This window comes from Podarcis liolepis, assembly GCF_965112155.1.
Source record: "Podarcis liolepis genome assembly, chromosome: 5".
Lineage (NCBI taxonomy): Eukaryota > Metazoa > Chordata > Lepidosauria > Squamata > Lacertidae > Podarcis > Podarcis liolepis.
In genome coordinates this window covers 99296517-99316822 of record NC_139556.1, presented here as the reverse complement: position 1 = coordinate 99316822, position 20306 = coordinate 99296517, and the positions used below count along the sequence as shown (strand labels likewise).

The window sequence follows — 20306 nt, the reverse complement described above, 5'->3', positions numbered from 1 at the left end:
TACATGTAGTAAATCGATTCAGAAGTACAAACTTTCTCTTGCTTTGTGACACACTCAGCTTGCATTTCTCTAAAGAACCTTTTTTCCTCTGGGATACGAAGCCTCCGTTCCCACGTCTCCATTTAATGCAGGACAGCTGAGGTTTTGTTGCAACCCACATTCAGCTCTGCATCCAGACAGGCCAAATTCTGGGGTAAGAAGAGCTTAATTCTGCAATCCAAACTGAGCAGGTTTGCTTATTTATTTACTGCAATTGGGCACTGCTTTGCATAACGTATTCTGACTCTCCCCCCCCCCCCATGGCTAGGAAAAAGGAGCTAAGCCAATCACTCAAAGCCCATCCCCAACAACATGAAACTTTTCCTGCTCTTCTAAGACTCAAACTCACATTCTGCAGCACTCTGCAATTCTTTCCACTGTGTTAATTTAAGCCTGGAAGGAGCATGGACAGGCCTTGTCTGACCACAAGTATGGCAAGTGGGGATAGACTGCTTAACCCTTTCCCAGCTCCAAACCGTCCTCCCCAAGGTGGTTTTTCAAATCAAGGGCCCTCCATCTCTCCTCCCTGCCTGGGAAGTAAAAACCACAGGTCAGGGAGGAGGCATTGAGATGGAAAACCAAGTGGAGGAGGGTTAAGTAGTCTCTCTTCACTCAGCCTTCTGCTATTTGGACATAGCTTACTTAGGATGCTATGGGTATAAAAAAATGCAGAGGAGAGAATTGAAGAATCCTACATAATCTGTTAATTTAAGATCAAGATTTCAGGAGGCATGGCCCCCAAACATTTAACAACGGGATCATCCATGTGTCTACTTCAGCGTTTACCAAACTTGGGGCTTCAGCTGTTTTCAGACTACAATTCCCATCATCCCTGACCACTGGTTCTGCCAGCTAGGGATGATGGGAGTTGTAGTACAAAAACAGCTGGGGTCCCAAGTTTGGGAAACACTGGTCTACTCAGGCTCTAGAGAACACAACTGCATCTCCAATGTGCTGGCAGATGAACAGACTAGCTGGAAAAAGCAGAGATCACATGAGTCCTCAAAAGATTAACAGCCACTCCCTTTTTGCATTTAAGCCTGAAGTGCCACCTATTCCCCCCCCCCCCAGACAGCCCAGGGAGTTGGATGGAAGAGGAGGGAAAATATGGGCTTCCTGCCTGCAATGCATTTGTACCAAGTCCCCTACCCTGCACAGCAATTTCTGCAGCCATCCCTATTAAACCACTAACATTATTAGACTGTAACGGGAGGCCAAGCAGAGAGCAACAGCGAATGCTGCAACAGATGGATTTCAGGAGGGAATTGGAACTGCTCCAGAGGCATCCATTGTCCTTTAATTGCTTATTTTCTTCCATTTCCCACTCCAGGGCGAAATGAGGGCTCAGCTGAGAGTGCAGCTCCCCTCAGACACTTCAGCCTGAGATATCTGCCCATCACCAGTTTTGCATAAAGACACCCCTAGAGCTTGAGTGATAAACCCAAGACAAGGAAAGTATTATTGACAGAATGGTTCTCACAAAGGGGAAACAGAATGAGGCCTTAGCGCTCAGGATGTCTCCAGAGTCTATGGAAGCCCAAGAGTCCCAAAAAGGTTCCATCAAGCTGCTGTTGCTGAAGCTCATTTAAAGGGATGGAGCTGCAGAATGAATCCAGAATTGCACCCCCAACTGCATTCCTGCTCCTTCAGGGATAGTGCAACCCTGTCCATGGCAGATAACTGACCCGATTTCTCAGATCTGGTAATAACTCACACACAGGGCCTCCGTCTTGCCAGGATTCAAGCTCAGCTTACTTTCCCTCATCCTGCCTGGCAAGGCATCTCCTGATGCAGATGTTATGGAGAAGCAGAGCTGTTGTGTCATCAGCAAACTGATGGCAGCATGTCCCAAAATTCCTAATGACCACTCCCAGCGGCTTCCTGTAGATATTAAATAGCATTGTGGATAGAGTAGTTTCTTGTAGGACCCCACAGTGTAACAAACAGGAAGACATAAAGCATTCTCTCAGCACTACTCTTTGGACTTGGTCATGATCATGATTGGGGGATGAAAGGGATGCTAAGCACAAAATAGCTGCTGGTGTTCATACTCTTTATGACCGCCATGATTTCATTTCAGTAGAGAACTCACAGAGCCAAATCAGGCACGCAACACAAGCAATGTACAGCCAACTGAGTCAACGATTTTTAGATCCATCATCGCCCGTCTTTTAAAGCAATTCCCCATTGCACTTCTTCACCAACACCTGCCCTTCTTCCTAGGAGCTCAAGAGAACGCTCCACGCTCAGTGATTGGCCCAAAGCCACTGGTCAAATTTCATGCCCTCTGGGGTCCAAGTCCCACGTTGAAAGGACTTCCATCTCAGAAAGGAAGGCAGCTTAAAACCCTCTCAAAGGGTTCAGAGAAGGAGATTCACAGTTCTCTGTATTCTGGCCAGAGTCAAGTTGCCTACCCTTAACGCTCAGCCAAAATAGAAGCCATAGTTTCCCAGCCAGCCCCTGTTAATCCTGGCACAACCTGTCTTAGATGAATATGGGGGAAACACAACATGCAAAGTAGCAGAGCTGGGAGGGAGGGAGAAAAACATTTGCAAGAGGCCTAGATGACTGGGATTTTTCCAGCCTTGCATATGTGAAGTGGAAAGATGACGTAAGAGGAGTAGGAAAAAGTTGTTTCAAAGCCTTAAGACACCAGCCTCAGAATTCTGAGCGTAATATAGTCCATTTCCTTAGCGGCAGTCTCTAACGTCAAGGAGCCTGGTTTCCAACCTCAGCTATGCATTCAATTCACCATTGCTCTCTTCCTTGCAGTTTCCAGGAACACCCCCTGCTCATTCCTTGCATCATGCACTCAACAGCATGCCCAGCTTTATACCCTCATCCTGGTCCTCTTCTTAAGGCAAAGGCAGGCAGCCCAACCCTGAGATGCTTGGGCTTCTCAGTGTTTCCTCCCTGCATTGCCACAGAGATTTTCCAAGGCTGCTTCCAATCCGTTTCAAAACTTTGACATTCCTGGCACCGGAGAACAAAATCAGAGACTCTGGCAGAACAAGGACACTGAGGAGTTTCTCCAGGAAGCCAGCTGAAGACAAGAAAGCTACTCCAGAAAGTTGCAGCTATCCTAGCTGGCTCATTTGCCCGCTTCCCTCCAGAGGGGTTCAAAGGCTACAGCCTGACCAGAAAGAGGGGTGGGATGTTTAGACATTATGCTCCAACAGAACTATTAGAAAGTGATAGCAGTGACATATATGTGTACATGCAGGAACATTTTATAATGCAATCAAACACATGGTGTTGTGCAGTTTGCCGCAGACAGAAATACTGTACCAGAACAGCAAGTATCTAGCTAAGCCTTGAAGAAACATAGGCAACTTCTCAACCCTATTCTCCAGTCAGGTGTAGCATAGATTTTCCCACTCAATACAACCACTTTTCAGATAGCAGACTGTATAGTGAAGCTGGCACCTTCTAGCCTCAAGGTACATGTGTTCTTGAGTAAGGTTATACAGTGGTACCTCGGTTTACGAACTTAATCTGTTCCGGAAGTGCGTTCTTAAACCGAGGCGTGCTTTCCCTATTGAGGCCTCCAGCCACTGGTGCCCTTCCACCATTCAGATTCTGTTCTTAGACCGAGATAAAGTTCACAAACCGGGACACTACTTCCGGTTTGGCGGAGTTTGTAAACCGAATCATTCGTAAACAGGACTGTTCTTAAACCAAGGTATATCAAATCCACGGGGGACGGGAAGGAACCATTTCAAATGAGGAAATCTTTATTGCTTCTCATTCAAGAGAATCTCCCTTTCTTTCCTAGCAAGGGGATTTGTGGACAAAGTATTTCTTTACTACAAAGCCTCCCAAAGTGGTTGGGGAAACCCAGCCAGATGGGCAGGGTATAAATAATAAAATTAGCATCATTATTAAAGGTAAATGCAGCTTATATGACCTGCCAGGTTATGGCTGATCCTAGCCCAGAAGATGCTAGAAAACACAAGGCCGATTCCAGAAAGACAACTGTGCAGTGCTCTGTGTTGATTTTGCTGCAACAGAGTTGTGGCACTTTTCAATATTAACAGATTTGGTGTCACATAAGCTTCTGTGGGTTAGAAACTTCCCCAGATGCATGAAATGCTGTCCTCAGCTGGTGTGTGCATTCTCACACACACTTAAAAGTGTGTGTGTGACAAGCTGAGAGGCCAAAGGCCATGGCATATTAATAGCTGCTGTAGGTCTATGCAGAACCCAAATGTATGCAAGATAAGAAGAGAGTGACTCTTTCACAACAGCAGCAATTGACAATAATATACTCTTTCCTGTTACTCCGCACTAATGATTATCGGCAAATCAGATTTATTCAGTTCAGGCTTTATTGAAGGAGGCATTTCCTTCACGTTGCAGCTTTTAAATTATCAAAAGCATGATTAGAAAGATAGCAATATCATCAATTACTGCTGTTGTGAAGAGGTCAGTATTCTGATCTTGTACACTCTGCGACTGCAGCTTCCGATCTTTCCCAGAAAGGCCATCGAAAGGGAGGCCACTGCTGCCGGTTCTTTTCTCTTTCTACACGTGTGTGATGTATTAGCCAGCCAACTGCAGAGAATGCTTCATGCACCTGATGAAGCGGATTCCAGTCCACAATAAACCTGTCAGTCCGTGAAGCACCACAAGACCCTTTGCTGTTTTTAGAAAACACCAAGAGATTTCCGTTTGGTAGCAGCACTTATCTGGACTGGGCCCTATGTCAACTCAGGGAAAGTACAAGCTGGTTCCGGGCCCTTTGAGGAAGTGTTGTGGCTCCATAGTGCAGCCCATGCTTTGGATGCAAAAGGATCGCAGTTCAATCCCCGGCATCTGCAGGAAGAGCTGGGAGATGTCCAGCCCAAAGCCCAGAAGAGCTGCTGCCAGTCAGTGTGGACAGAACAGAGCTGGATGGGCCAATGGTCTGACTCAACCCGAGGAAGCCTCCTAGGTTCCACATCCAGGATCAAAAGACAATCTTCCCCGCAAGAGTTTTGTTGGCCCAGAAATGGAAGCAAGAAGAAATCCCAACGAAAGAAGAATGGCAGACGAAATTAATGGACTACGCAGAATTGGATAAAATGACAGGAAGGATTCGAAACCTGCGGGACCAGAGATTCACAGAAGATTGGAAGAAATGTACGAACTATTTGAAGAGCAACTGTAATCAACAAATTACACTAGTAGAAGATTTGTAAGGAGGAATATAGGAAATATTGCAAAGAAGAGAGATATTAGTTATGATATTTAAACGTAATAGTGAAAGTTAGAAATGTAAATAAAAGGGAAAAGATTGGAAAATTTTCAGATGTGATTGATCGAAGCCAAAAAAATTGTATAAGATATAAAAGTATGTTTAATAATTGTTGAAAATGATATGCTAAAAAACTAATAAAATATTTTTTAAAAGACAATCTTCCCCAGAAGAGGCAGACCATGACGTGCCGTTCCTCATCCTTTTGTTCTTATCACACGGCACACATGAACAACTTTGGATCTGCTGGAAAACACTCAGCAGCATCTTCATCTCCAGAAGCAGCGACTGCCCTGCTCCTGAACAGCAAAGCAAGGATATTGGCACCCTCCCTGCCTGGCATCCTCAGCACACCTGAGAGAGGAAGCATGGCAGAATGCCAGTCTCACCAGGGAGAGCTGCTTGTGTCACTTGCCAAGTGGCACACTGCTACCATGGCAATAGGTGCCAGAGGAGGGAGGCTCTGCATCATAAAAAATAATATGGGTAAACATGAGCCAGAGAGCCACCGCATCACCAGGCAGAAATGGGCGTTATCTTACACAGCCAGATGCTGAAGCAAGCAGTTTCAAATGTGAGCTCCTGACAGCTGGAATTGCTTTTCCCCTCCACAAAAGCAGGGGTACCCTTCTGGGAACATGTCAAAAGGAGTGGTGATACTGCGGCAGGGATGCTAATAAGCCTGTGAGGGTCGGCATTTGCACACTGAGCAGAATCCGAACTCTTGCACACTTCCATCGCCCAGCTTTGATGTTTCCTCTCTCTCTCTCCTCACACCCCATTCCCAGAAGCAGACTAGCCATTTACATGAACACATTTAGCAATGCAGAGTGGTTGAAGTTCGACACTTTATCCTGCTAAAGCCGTGTATTAAAAGGATAGTTCCAAGAGCATGAAATGTACACACACTTAGCACGCACCTTCGATCAATTACCCACAATAAATCTGGATTCCAGGCAAGCCCAGAGAATGCAGATGGGCCTCCTGTCCTTACAGATTTAAACTTATTGAAATTTCACAGCGGACTCACACTGAGCCCTGGGCTGCTGCAGCATCTAATGAGCAAAATAAAAATTCTGATCAGGACTGAGGCAAGCACTCCCTGGGAAACCTATGCCAATGCTGCAACGGGCTTCTATTTGCTGACGAAGCACCAAGGCACGACAGGCTGCCTGCCCAACATTCCCAAGGAAGAACATCAACCTGGACTGTACAGCACGGCTGTGCGTGCTTTGCACTTAAAAGTATTAAAATACTATGGGAAAGTAACCAAGTTACTTTATTTATTTCTATGGGCTGTAGCTCAGTGGCAGATGCATTCTGTAAGCCCCAATGCCCTGGCCTGATCTGTTGTGGTGTTACAGTGAGCATGAGTTCTTCTCGCAAGGGCATCAACTCCTGGGCTCTACATCTGATGTTGCAGGCCCACCTGCTGCCACTGACTCAACTGCTCTGGTACTAGAGGGTCTAGTCCAGGGGTCAGCAACCTTTTTCAGCTGTGGGCTGGTCCTCAGACCACGTGGTGGGCAGGACTATATTTTTTTTGGTGGGGGAGAATGAATTCCTGTGCCCCACAAATAACCCAGAGATGTGTTTTAAATAAAAGAATACATTCAACTCATGTAAAAACATACTGATTCCCGGACCGTCTGCGGGCCGGATTGAGAAGGCGATTGGGCCGCATCCAGCCCCCAGGTCTTAGGTTGCCTACCCCTGGTCTAGTCAGTCCTGAGGATTTTGGGGGGGCGGGGAACTAGAAAGTGAATTCTATGTGAAATTTAACCCCTCACTCCCTTAGGCTGAAACCCCTGGTCTTTGTAAGCACAGATCATCTGAGTGGTATCTGAGTCTTTTGTGAGAAAGGAACAGGATATTTGGTGGATGAAGGCACACTATTAGGGCTGCTCTATGCTTGTCTTAGGGCATACAATGGTACCTCGGGTTAAGTACTTAATTCGTTCCGGAGGTCCGTTCTTAACCTGAAACTGTTCTTAACCTGAAGCACCACTTTAGCTAATGGGGCCTCCTGCTGCTGCCGCAGAACGATTTCTGTTCTCATCCTGAAGCAAAGTTCTTAACCCGAGGTACTCTTTCTGGGTTAACGGAGTCTGTAACCTGAAGCGTATGTAACCTGAAGTGTATGTAACCCGAGGTACCACTGTACTACTCTTAATTTTACATACAACTTCAAAAGCATACTTGTGGCACTAAAGGAAACCTGCATAGCCCCCCAGAACTGCACTAAAAAAACACACCTTCCCTGTCTCAGGCCTCGTTTACCTAGGCTATTTCGGTTTAACTCATCAATACTCTGTGTCTATAGATACCTAGGTATGAGTTAGGAGTGATTAGGAGTCCAGATTTGTTCATGCTAAAGTACACTGCTGGCAAACAGGAAGTCCAAATGGTGGCCAGCACAACACCCAGCACAGCAGTATGCGAATTAAACTTCAGAAACAGAATCATAAGCAGCAGTCCAGGGAGAGGAAAGTACCTGCACAAGCTGCCCTGTTCCAGTGGGCAGAAGAAACCCAGAACTGACTAGCTGGACTGTGGGTGCCAGAGACACTGAACCTTATGCCCACACTAAACAGCTGTCTGCATCAGTCCTCATATCCAGCTAGCCTGAAGCTCATTTTCTGAAGCCTTGACAGTGTTTTGCCCCAGTTTAAACTTCCACTGCCAGACATCACCGTATGGCACCTTCTCTCCCACCAAAACTATGGCACCTTCTCTCCCACTGGACTAGAGACTTGCTTGCAGCTACTGGAGGTATGCATGTGGAGGAGGAGCTGAATCTATGTGCTTCATTTCCACCTGAAAGCAACTAAAAGACTTTTCATCAACACAGCCACCTCAGTCTTTGTTAAGCAAGGCCTAACCAATCCTTTCCTCGGCTGTTAGCAGCTGTGCTCTAGTGAAACATTTAAGCGGACTTCCTTTTTCTTTAACGCTGCACCTGGTTATTGGCCAAAGCGGCAGCCCTTGGAGACTCGGGTGTCAATATTCTCTTAGACGGAATAATAAATTCCACGGATTGGAATGACACCTTGAGGTCTAAGCCATAGGCAACACACTGGAAAGGGGCTTCTGAAAGTTAAGAAGCTGATCGCTTCTGCTGCTGCCCTACTCACAGAGCGATAACAGCCATCTGCAAGGGAGGAAGAGAGAGGAAGTCAGGGACTGAGAGAATGGTCCCTGAGCAGAGCAGGCACAGAGCAAATGGGAGAAAGATGTGCTGGGAACTAACCGGTGCCAGAATGCTGATGGTCACCGAAGGCTCAAAAGCAAGATGCGTTCCTCCAGCCTTTGTTTGTGGGACAAGCCATTCAGAAGTTTGAACTGACACTTCAGAAACAGACAGTGAAGATTTTCTCTGCTCTGCCTTCAAAACGGCACACGGCACTTGCGCTGTAGTCAGCCTTAGCTAAGCTCACACTGTTTCTACAATGTCCAGGGGGAATGGGGCATCTCCCGGGCATTGCTGTAGTAAGCCATTCACAATCAAGGCAGGCTCATCCTGTCCTTAGAACGAACGACACACACAGAGACATTTAGTCCTTGCAAGGTTAATGCTGGAGGTGTTAAGCATTTCTGCGAGAGGCAAAACAATACGTCAAGAGCGAGACTGCTCCCAAGAAAGCGACTGCGCACTGTGGTACTTATTTATGAACCAGCCCATATCAGACGTTTCTGGTGCCATGCCAACCCTGCTGCCTTACACATTCCTGAACAGCGTGGCCGTTTGTTCCACGTTCTACAGACTGAGAGTTGTGAAGGAAACAAGAGCGCGGAGAGTCCCCCTCTGCCAACAACCCCCTTGAGAAGCCAGGAGCTAGAGAAAGAAAAGCCTCATTCTGCAGGAGAAGGAGCACAGAGGGGAGTGACTAAGACGCTGGCAGGATCTCACGCCCCAGCTCTCGCTGGCTTGCTCCAAGTCTCATCCACCGAGAGAAAAGGCTTGCCGTGTGCAAATGCTAGCCACAAACGGAAATACGAGGGTGGGGGCCCTGTGGCCCTCCAGATATTGTTGGATTACAACTCGCATAAGCCCCAGCCAGCATGGGGAATGGTCAGGTTTGGTAGATGTTGCTGGACCACAGGTGCTCTATCCCTGTATTACATTTTAGCCCCCCACCCGAGTGCTCTGTCACTCTACCCTCACCCACCCCCGGAAGATCAATTTAAAGAGCTTGAAAATTGCAGGTGGGAGTAATTGGAGAACTCACTTATGCTTCTCACACAAGCCATCTGTCCACCTTCATTCCACAGAGAATTGCAAAGTACTCCAACCGAGCAAATGCTATTCAGCTTTACCTTCAGAGTTATTCATGTCCCCTTTCCCCTCACAACACAGATTCTATTTAGTAGTCATTCAAACAGCAAACATGCTCAGTTTGAAGTGCACTTTGGGAAATATTATTTACACCTTCTAGTATAACTGTGATCAATATCAACACATTACGGAGCACATGTTTGAAGCACCTCGAAGCTATTGGCCTGCATATGTCTCTCCCACACCCAAGCAGACACAGGGATGGCTTTAGGATGAAGCAGCCTGTCTGCTCAGGGCACCGGAGTTTTTGCTCTACATCAAGAAGCAAACGCAGCCTTGCAAAGCGTTCGTGCAAGAGGGTTGTCCACTCTCCAAGCAGCACACCAGCTGCAGCAGGAAACGAGTCTCATTTCCCAACCACTGTGGACACAGCTTAATTTTCAGGAATAAGAGGCGCGGCAAAAGAAGTGATTGTAGGACCCAATACAACAGTATGTGGGGTAGAAGGGGCAGGGCAGAAGATCCTGGAAACATTAGGAAGGGGATTTCTCCTGTGGCCAGGTGAGAAGCATGAAAGGGCTAAGAGACACAAAGTGGGGACCTCTGTCTCGGTGGCCACAGAACCACACTGCATGGGCCACATGTAGAAATGGAATTCCGTTCAAATATCCAACCCTGGCTGCCAAAGTACGAAGTTCAAAGCTCCCTGGTCCAAGCTGGCAACTACTGGTCATCCAGCCATTTCTTTGCCTGCCTTTGGCATTCCCTGCATGGCCTTAAACCTCCTCAAGTGAGCAACTCTTGTGTCCTTGGGAGCAAGGAGTCGGCAGAATCTGCTTAATCCAGTTTTTGCTAATATTTTGGGAAAGGGCATGATCTGCTTTATTTACCAGGCGTATGCTCATAGCAATCATCAGAAGCATTTCCGTCGGGCACTTTAGTGGAAGACTTATGTCAGATTAAAAGCTCAGCTTTCCTATGAGCTGCTCTTTGGCAGGGGCTTGCCTTGAAATTCAACCATAGCCGAATCCTCTGCTTTTCAAAGGAGGGGGCATTGTTCACTTAAAAAGTCCAATCCTGCACAGATTCAACCCCCACCCCACCCCGGGGTGGTGAACCATGCAACTCCCATTCTTTTCTACTGCACTCCCCAGAAGGATGTGCCAAGGTTCTGCCTGCTCTACCTAAAAGCTCCCCAAATTTTCAAATAGTTTTTGCCGTCTCACAGGCATGTTGCATACAGCAGTCACAAGCCAGAGCGCCCTATTCAAACAAACATTCACTTACCACACAACCCATATATTCAGAAACAGCTCAAATACCATGAGCTGAATGGAAGCTCCTGCAGCCAATCGGAAGCCGTGCCTTGGTTTGTCAACGGTTTCAGGAGTCAAACGGACTCCTGGGACAGATTAAGTTCGAGAACCAAGGTGCGACTGTATAAGACTGAAGCTTTTTGTTCAATGTATAGACACAGAAGATGAAACAAGGAAGCACCACAGCTCAGTAAAGGGTGCACACGCTTCAAAGGCAGATGATTCAAGGTTCAATCCCCCGGTCTCAGTACTAGTCTGAAAGACCTCTGCCCAGAACCTTGGATCCAGAACCAGACCAAGAATCATATCAGGCAGCTCCTTACATCCATAAGGATGTTATAGTCTTGGTGAATACTGAATCCCAAATTTTGCGTCTGAAAATTCAAGACCCAGACTGCTGAAAGTTGACAGACAAGCTAAGCATGAAAATCAGCGCTCACTAACACATGCCTGAAATATACCGTATTTTTTGCACCATAACACTCACTTTTTTCCTCCTAGAAAGTAAGGGGAAATGTCTGTGCGTGTTATGGAGGGAATGCCTATGGGTGGATGCCTACGGATTTTCCTCCTCTAAAAACTACATGCGTGTTATGGTTGGGTGCGTGTTATAGAGCGAAAAAATACGGTATATCTATTTTTGGGTTATCACAGAATTCAATGTGAGCTGGTGAGCATATGATCCAAATTAGATTGTGCCAAAATTCCAGGTGTGCGTGCACAAAGATCCATAGTGGTGGTGAGGGGGGGAGTTAAAGGAGATAAAAACGGATCAAAAACAGCTGTGGAAAAGAGCCAAATGTTTAAAAAGATGACAGCTGTACGAGTGGTTATGTTCCCAAATGCATTTTGAGAATCTCAGTCTCTTCGTCGAGGAATCCTTGGAAGACAGCTTGGATTGAGGCGCCTTATCTTGCAGCTCATTGGCAGTCTAAGAAGCACATACGTCCGTCCTTTGATAAATGTCTCTCCCTTGCCCTCACACCCAGAAAGCATTGGGATCATACCCACTGGTGCCTCCGTCTCCCTTCTACTGTGTTTGAGGAACTTAAAAACACAATCGTGTTATTTCCCTCCCAGCACGACTTCTTCCACTTTGGTTTTCTTCCAGCGGGGGCTACTTCCAGCGTTGGGAGAAAGAGGCTAGGGAGAGGCAGTTTCGGGGGAAGGCACAGAACTCCTCTTCCCAGCTTCTCACACTGTACTTTCAAACCCACCTTTGTAGGGATTCTCAGCAGCAACCAAATTCTGCTATATGAGTCTGTTGCCAACACTTCCCATTTTGGCCTTAAGAGACTGACCTGTGGATCCAGAAACTGTACTTTGAATCTTGACTACGCCATGAGCAAATCAGGAAGTCACATTTGGTCAGGCTCACCATCTAATTGCAATATGGGGATAATATCAGCCCACCTTATGGGTCTGTTGTAAATCTCACCATAATATAGTCTGCATGAAGCGCTTGAAACACTCAAAAGCACTATATTAGAGCTAAATATTAGTACATAGTAGTAGTAGTAGTAGCAATAGTAATAGACGTATTGATATTGGAGGATGCCCAACCATTTCCCCATGCAAGTCAGAAGCTAAACACACAGTTACACAGATAAACACATGTGTAAGTGGTTGCCTGCCTGAGGCTGTTGGCTAAGGAATTTCATTTTTAGGAACTGATTCAGTTGTCAGTCTTGTTTAACATCTGTAGCACACAGAGCTCACGCCTATACTTCAAAAATAATTCAGGATTTACACACAGTAGAAAACAGAAGTATGGGGATCACGCATTGGCCAGATGGCTATAGGTGCAACCTGTGTATCTTACAGAAGGCATCCCAAGCACCACCATCCACAGAACACCAGATGTATGTAGGAGTGACAACTTGACCCACATTTTGCAGGGAAGATTGGTCAGCAGGAAGAAATTTAAGATGGCTACAGAGTCATTTTACCAGAAATCTCAACCAGGTGCACAATCAGATTCTTCAGGTCACTTGGCAGGACCATACGGAGAATTGAGTTTCCACAAGGTGAGAGAACTCAGCCCAGGGCAGCCTGCTCACCTCGCCTGCACAGACATAGCCGGAATACGGCAGTCGGAAGCAACGTCCAGGCTGAAATCACTGAAGTGTCTGGGAAAATCCAGACGTATGGCAACCCATGTAGGAAGTCTACATTTTGCTTTTCTTTTCTTTCTTTTTTGAGATTATTTTCACTTTTTGAAATATGGCAACCCTAAGTAAGATAGCAATCAAGTATGAGCTGGCTGTAGGAACCCTCACTTCAACAGCTACCAACCCACAATCTGCTTCCTTATAAAAAGGAGCAAATTCTGATTCACACACAGCTGTTTATTCAGACCTAACACACACCAGGCCATCATCCCATGCACGGATCTGCTCTCAGGAGGCACACTTTTGTGGGTTAAATTGTGTATGTGGCAGTGGGACATGAGTGGTTGCCCACAGGCTGGTGAACAAGCAAATGACCACACAACTATATTATTTTACATAATTTTTATCTCCACCCTTTAGCCCCCATCTCCTACCCCACTGAAAGGATCCCATACTCAGGCCCAGGACACTGAACAAAAGCACACAACCAAACTGTCCTCAACTCTTCTGAACCCACATCTTCTCTCTTAGAGCAAAGCCCAACCAAGAGGACCCAAAAACACCCCATACACAAATCCCATTAATTAAATATTTAAATCCATGGAGTCTGGACCAAACTATTCAGGCCCAAGGTTTATTCCCACAGAACATCGCTGCATTACTACTGTTACAGGAAGGAAATCACTGTCCAACATGACTGAGTCAGAGGGTGGATTCCCTCAGCTATGTCTATATTCATCATGTCTTGAAAGAAAACTTCCTGAGCGACGCAGAAGTAAATAGAAGCAACTGTGAGAAAGTTTAGAGGACTGTGGCATCAACTGCACAAAGAAGAGTTCTGGAAATCCCAGAGCTGGGAGGGTAGTACAATAATGGCTCTCTCTGGAGTTTCCCACCCAACATTACCGAAACCTCGTGCTTTGAAAAAGCCTCCACTGGGGGCAGAGGGAAAAGAGAAGAATCAAGCTTATCCAATCCTCGCTAATGTCACTTGCTTCCAAAGAAATTGGGTGAAAGAGGAATAAAACAAGGGTGGCTGACACCACTTAATTTCTAGAGGGAGAGAAAACTGTCAAGGCTCATAACTGCTTGGAACTTGCCTCATGTGACCTGGAAGCTCTTATGTCAGATGTGTGGTATGCTGCTGTTTAGTGGTACAGTACTCTGCCTGCTTGCAATTTCACATTTCAGAGCAATGAGCTCTGGCAGCAAAAAGGGGAAAGGATGGAAAAGGACGGATGGACAAGCACAACGTTTTAAGGTAGAAGTGAGCAACTCACGACCTTCCAAAAGTTGCCGGGCACCAACTCCTGCCCCAGCTAGCATGGCCAAAGGTGAGGAGGATGGGAGTTGATGTCCAGCAACTGCAGTGGGGACACAAGTGCCCACCCCTGATCTAAGGCAAGGGAGAATGTGAAAGCTCGGTCAACAGCCCATGCTTCAGCACAGCTGAACTGCAGAGAAGATACTGGTGGCTTTATCTCTTCTTTCAGGGCATGGCTTGCTTTCCAAGAGTACAGCGTCAGACTCAAGAGGCTTCCTATCAGAAACAGCTTTGTTGGACAGCTCCACCGAAGCCAAAAGGACGAAGGTGAGCGCACTGCAAGGACACCAATCCTGACATGGAAAAGCCACAGCACAAATACAAAAATCACAGAGGAGGAATCACATCAGGAAACTTACAAAGTAAGGCTTTGGCGTTAGCAAGCTCTCACTGTTAGGAGGGGGGGGGTGATGGATGTGAGAAACTTCTCTCGGGGCCCAGATAAAGAAGGTTCCCTGGCGCTATTTTCAATGGACACCTTGCTGTCAAGGAACTCAAAATGTGGTCTTTAAACTTTCATCAAGCCTTCCGTTTTTGTTGACTATGAATCTTCTCAATCTACCTTGTCCACACCTCCCTAGCTCTGAAAAACATCAGGAAACAAGGGCTCATAAGCAAGGGCTCAAGAAATTGGTAACCATGATGCAGAGTCTCCTGTAGTATCCTGGGGCCTACATGGCAAGTTACAGCTTTTTCCTCTACCAGCTAGTTCTTAGTTCTCATAACCAGAAGAAAAATAACGAGCCACTTCTGCTAAAAACTGAGGTCTGGCCTTGCAGGTGAATTTCACAGAGTTACTAGATTGCCCTAACATTATACTAGTCCACCAACTGACCAGTATACTGGTCCGTCAGCTGAAGATTTTTTGCAAAGTTTTACTTCTTGGTCACCTGGAAGAAATTTTAACTCATCACAGGTGACCAGGTAGGCAGCTATTTAGAGGCCTAGCTGACCAAGTTCCTAAAAAAGAAAAAACTAATAACCCCATATATACTGCAAAGTGAAATAACTATTGAAAAGTCAGGGTAATTTCAAGAGCAGGTAAAGGTAAAGGTACCCTTGCCCGTACGGGCCAGTCTTGACAGACTCTAGGGTTGTGCGCCCATCTCATTCTATAGGCCGGGGGCCAGCGCTGTCCACAGACACTTCCGGGTCACGTGGCCAGCGTGACGAAGCTACTCTGGCGAGCCAGAGCCGCACACGGAAACGCCGTTTACCTTCCCGCTGGTAAGCGGTCCCTATTTATCTACTTGCACCCGGGAGTGCTTTCGAACTGCTAGGTTGGCAGGCACTGGGACCGAGCAACGGGAGCGCACCCCGCTGCGGCGATTCGAACCGCCGACCATGCAATCGGCAAGTCCTAGGCGCTGAGGTTTAACCCACAGCGCCACCCGCGTCCCTAAAATTTCAAGAGCAGTTGCAATGAAATGTGCCTCTGCCAGCTGGGAGTGCATAAAAGCTCTTAGAGACATTAGAGAAAGGCTGCAAGAGTTTCTCAGGAAAGTTATTTACCCAGCGTTACTGAGCCACTCCCTATGGATACTGACCTCTGCCCTAGAGAAGAACCATTCCACTCCTCCAATTGTCCTTTTTCCAGTTGTGAACACCAAACAAAAACGGACCGCCACAAACACAATTGGGCTAGAACACAGGTTGTGCAAAGCATACCAATCAAGCACAGGGGTCCTCGGATGAGGCTCTGCTTCAGCCAGGAAGCCTGTGTTTGAAACTTCCTGGAGTTTAGTAAGCTCATTTGAGCCCACTTTGCGTGTGATAACAGTCCCCAGGCTGCCCAAATGTGCAGTGCTCATAATCAAAAGCAAACCAGAGAGGCATGCCGTCCACCTGCTGGCCAGAGTTTCCATTGGAGACAAAGTACTGATCCCCACAAATGCCTCCTTCTACAAACTACAGACACTCAGTTCTAATACATGGCACCTCCCAGAGCTGGAAGTTTGATTGCTTTATACCACCACCATTCAAAACATGTGGCACCAAAGACAGCAGGGAGGGAGAAGCTTTTGCCTGCAGGCCTAACCAGGCCCACCAGTTGTCTCCTTTCAGCTGCACCCACCTACTTGATACCTAATGTCACACTTGGCGCTAGGCGTAACCAGTGCTCCTGTTTTTTGGAAAAAAAGGTCTGGCTCTTATCATGAAGGTGTTACAGTAAGTGCCACACTTTTAACATTTGGGGGGAAAGGTGCTGGCACTGCATACCCTTGAGTGCTGCCAGCAAAAAAGGACTGGGTGTAACCTCCTGGGCCCTCCGGATTTTCGCAACGCCAGCAAAAATAAAGTATCTGTTTACGTGATGCTGACACAAAAGCTTTGTTCATATACCATGTAAAAGAATGAATTTTGCCTCTTTCTTGCCCTCAGACCCATGCTGCCTGTAGCATTAGAATTTCACTCTGAAAATGACTGATCTGCTTGAATGATTCTCTGACTTGAAAAGAGAGACTGTGTGTGGTCTATTGTTGCCCAAGAAAAATCTTTTAATTAAGAACATATTATATATCTATATGGTGCTAGATGGGAGGCAGATAAAGATGTGCCTGCGACAAAGTGCATAGCACTTTGCAAACACTGGCAGCCAGCTGACTGTCGTGCAGGACGTTGTAGGCATGCTTTCTGCATTCCTCTCTCTCGTAGGTATATGATGGTAAAGAAACAGGGGGCAGAGAGAGAAGTGGCCATAGCTACTAGGCACACTTACTCAGAAGTCCATTCCTGTGAGTTTGATGGGACTTACTCCTAAGTAATCATACCTAGAACCGCAGCCCAAGACAGCTGTCATTTGAAAGTACAAATTGATGGGTAAACGAATTACCACCTCTCAGATCAGGCCGACTTGGGCCCATTTGCTCAAGTGCTCTGGAAACCCTTTCCTGCAACGCACCCATTCCTGCTCTTGGCACACTATGATCTGGATTATGTGGGTTAATCCCGCAGAGGCTCCCATCTATAGAATCTTGCAATGAAGGGGGATAGGGCCGGAGCCGCAGCTTCTGGCTCTTTCCAGATCTCCAGTTCTTCTCCTATATGGAAGCCTTGCAAACTTGCCAAGCTCCAGGGCCCGCTGGCGCCAAGCCACAAACAGACACGTCAATGTGTTTCTGAAGCTTACCGCAGACCCCTTTCCAGCAGACTAGAACTGCGGAGCATCTGAAACAGAGGGAAAGTCCCCACCTCCCATTTCCCATGGAGAGTGCATAAGGAGGAAGGCTTGCTGCAGACATAAGACCATTCCCAAACACCCCCGAAGACACAAAACCGGCTACTGGAGTTCTCCCCATGCCAGAAACACCTTAAATCACACCCAAGTATATTCTACTGACTCGCTGAACACCCCAAATGAACAGGCATGCCCCATTCATCCCAATACTTGCACACACCTACAAGGGAACATTTACACACCCAGCTCCCCACGCCCCGGCCAAATAAATCCTGCAAGCACATCTATGGGTATTCTTCTCCACCAGCTAGGCGTACCAAACACAGGGCTGCAGAATTGGCTGGGACCCCGGCGGTCATCTAGTCCAACCCCCTCCAATGCAGGAATCTGCACACCCCGTAGTTACAACTCTTGACGCTCCCTCCGAATATCACGCCCCCATGCATCCATTGCTTTCCCCCTCCCCGCGCTAAAACCGCCCATAATAATGTTTAGCCATTACCGTATTTCCCCGTCTGGCGCGCCCCCCGCAATCTCTCTACCGTAATTACCCCCCTTCCCCGCCCCCCCCCCGCCCCACAAGCCAGGCCGGATACAGCTTGAACCCCCTCAGGATTTCCTTGGCGCGCTCCTCCTCTTGGCCCGACATGGTCCCGCTCCTCGCGGCTGGGCTGGGCGCCCCCCGGCCCGGCCTTGAGCTCCCGCTCTCGCTCCCTCACGGACCTGGGCGGGGGCGTCGGAAGGAGGCGAGAGCGCGCCGGCCCGGACCCCGCTGCGCCCGCCGCTGAGCCCAGACAGACCCACCAACCAACCAACCCGCTTTGGTCCCGGCTGGCCCCGCCCAGCCAGCCAATCGCCCCCCCTCGCGCGCGCGACTGGCAACGCCGGTGACCAATCCGCGGGCTTAGCGGCGGTGGTGCCCCCGCCTCCCTCGCCGCTGGTCGCTAAGGCAGGGACGCCTGACTGACTGACTGCCCCCCTGGCGGCGGGGGGAAGACGGGTGTCGCCGCAGGACAATCTTAGGCGGAAGGCGGGCGCGCCGTCCCTCCCGCGGGGAAAGCGGCCGCCTCGGGCGAAGAGGGCCCCCTGGCGGCCGGACCTGCGGGTCGCGCTAGACACGGGCACCCTTCACACGTTACGCGATCATCGCCTGACGCACACGTGTGTGGCTTTACGGTAGTTGTGAGAGATTGTGGATCCAGTCCTGTGAGGGTCTCTTTTCTTTCAAACCAGGGGCCACACTTTTCAGAATAAAAATTTACTCCTGCCACAATATATATATATATATATATATTTGATAAGCAATAGATTGGAAAACAAAAAGGAACAGCTCCCAGCTGTGTTGGATTTATAACACAGAACACAACTGTTATTATAAAATACGATCGTGGGAAATACAGAAAGTACAAAACAATGCAGCTACATAATAACATGAATCATTACCAAAATATAATTATGAAGAAGTTTTCTCCAGCACTTTGTTCGAACGGCGATTCTGGGTCACAACTAGGATTGTCTTCAATATCACGGCTTCATGCTCTCTTGCTCTCATTTTGAAAAAATATATCTACACATATTTTGCAAATAAAAAACATTTCATTTAACTATTGTTGTTGTTTGTTGTTGTTTAGTCGTTTAGTCGTGTCCGCCTCTTTGTGACCCCATGGACCAGAGCACGCCAGGCACTCCTGTCTTCCACTGCCTCCTGCAGTTTGGTCAGACTCATGTTTGTAGCTTGGAGAACACTGTCCAATCATCTCGTCCTCTGTCGTCCCCTTCTCCTTGTGCCCTCCATCTTTCCCAACATCAGGGTCTTTTCCAGGGAGTCTTCTCTTCTCATGAGGTGGTCAAAGTCTTGGAGCTATTTGACTATACTACTCTTAAATGCTTTTAGACCTTTTTGTGAGTTGCGGGGTCAGCTATATTGGCCAATGACAGCAAAAAGAGCAGAGTCCTGTGGTGTTGGAACAGGTTAGCAAGTTTATCTTTTATATATAGCAGAGGCTTCAGTGGACTAAAGCTCCCTTCCTTAGAACTTGAGTTCAGAGACTTTGTCTCGGACAAAGCAGCTGAATGTCAACCCACAAATTGAGAAGTTCAATAAGATTCCTTTGGGGCAGAATGGAGAAGTGCTTTCTTACCTTATTTGTGTTAATACAAGCCGTCTTAGTAACCCTGAGTGAAATGATCATCACAAATTGTTGCCGGGTTCCGATGAAACCATCACAGGCAGTGCTTTTTGCTTCTCATAAGCGTTCAGGTCTAATCTTAGTTTTCTCCTCTACACCCAATTTAGGAATGAGAAAATCCATCCACTTGGGTTTCTCTCAGTTTCTCATTTTTCATCTTTTCATCTCATTTTCTCATCTTAAGTTTCAGCTCTTCACATTTCCACAACACAACCAATCTTTTATTTTTTCCCTGCGTTGCAGGAAGTTGGACTAGAAGCCTTCCAGCTCTACAATTCTCTGATTCTCTGAAAATTCATTCGTGAATTTCTCCTAATATGCATGGAATCATAGAAATTTAGAGTTGCAAGGGACCCCGAGGTTCATCTAGTCCAACTCCTTGCAGTGCAGAAATCTTAGCTAAGGCATCCATTAAAGAAGACCATCTGACTTCTACTTAAAAACCTCCAGGAAGGAAGCAAGAGGTGATACCATAGCCCCCTTCAAATATATGAAGGGATGTCCCTTGGAAGATGGAGAAAGCTTGTTTTCTGCTTCTCCAGAGGGGAGGACCAGAAGCAATGGGTTCAAATTGCAGGAAAGCATATACCAGTTAAACATTAGGAAGAACTTTCTGAAGGTAAGAGCTGTTTGACAG

At 47.2% G+C, this 20306-nt stretch overlaps 1 protein-coding gene across 1 annotated transcript in view; it reads right to left on the bottom strand.

Annotated features, from left to right (window-relative positions):
* Nucleotides 1–18304, bottom strand: part of PDE6D (phosphodiesterase 6D) — a 28912-nt gene extending 10608 nt beyond the window's left edge. The window contains exon 1 of the mRNA XM_083504642.1: nucleotides 18077–18304. Within this exon, the coding sequence (XP_083360768.1) occupies nucleotides 18077–18129 (53 nt within the window). The 5' untranslated portion in view covers nucleotides 18130–18304. The remainder of the gene's footprint in view (nucleotides 1–18076) is intronic.
* Nucleotides 18305–20306: the final 2002 nt, after the last annotated feature.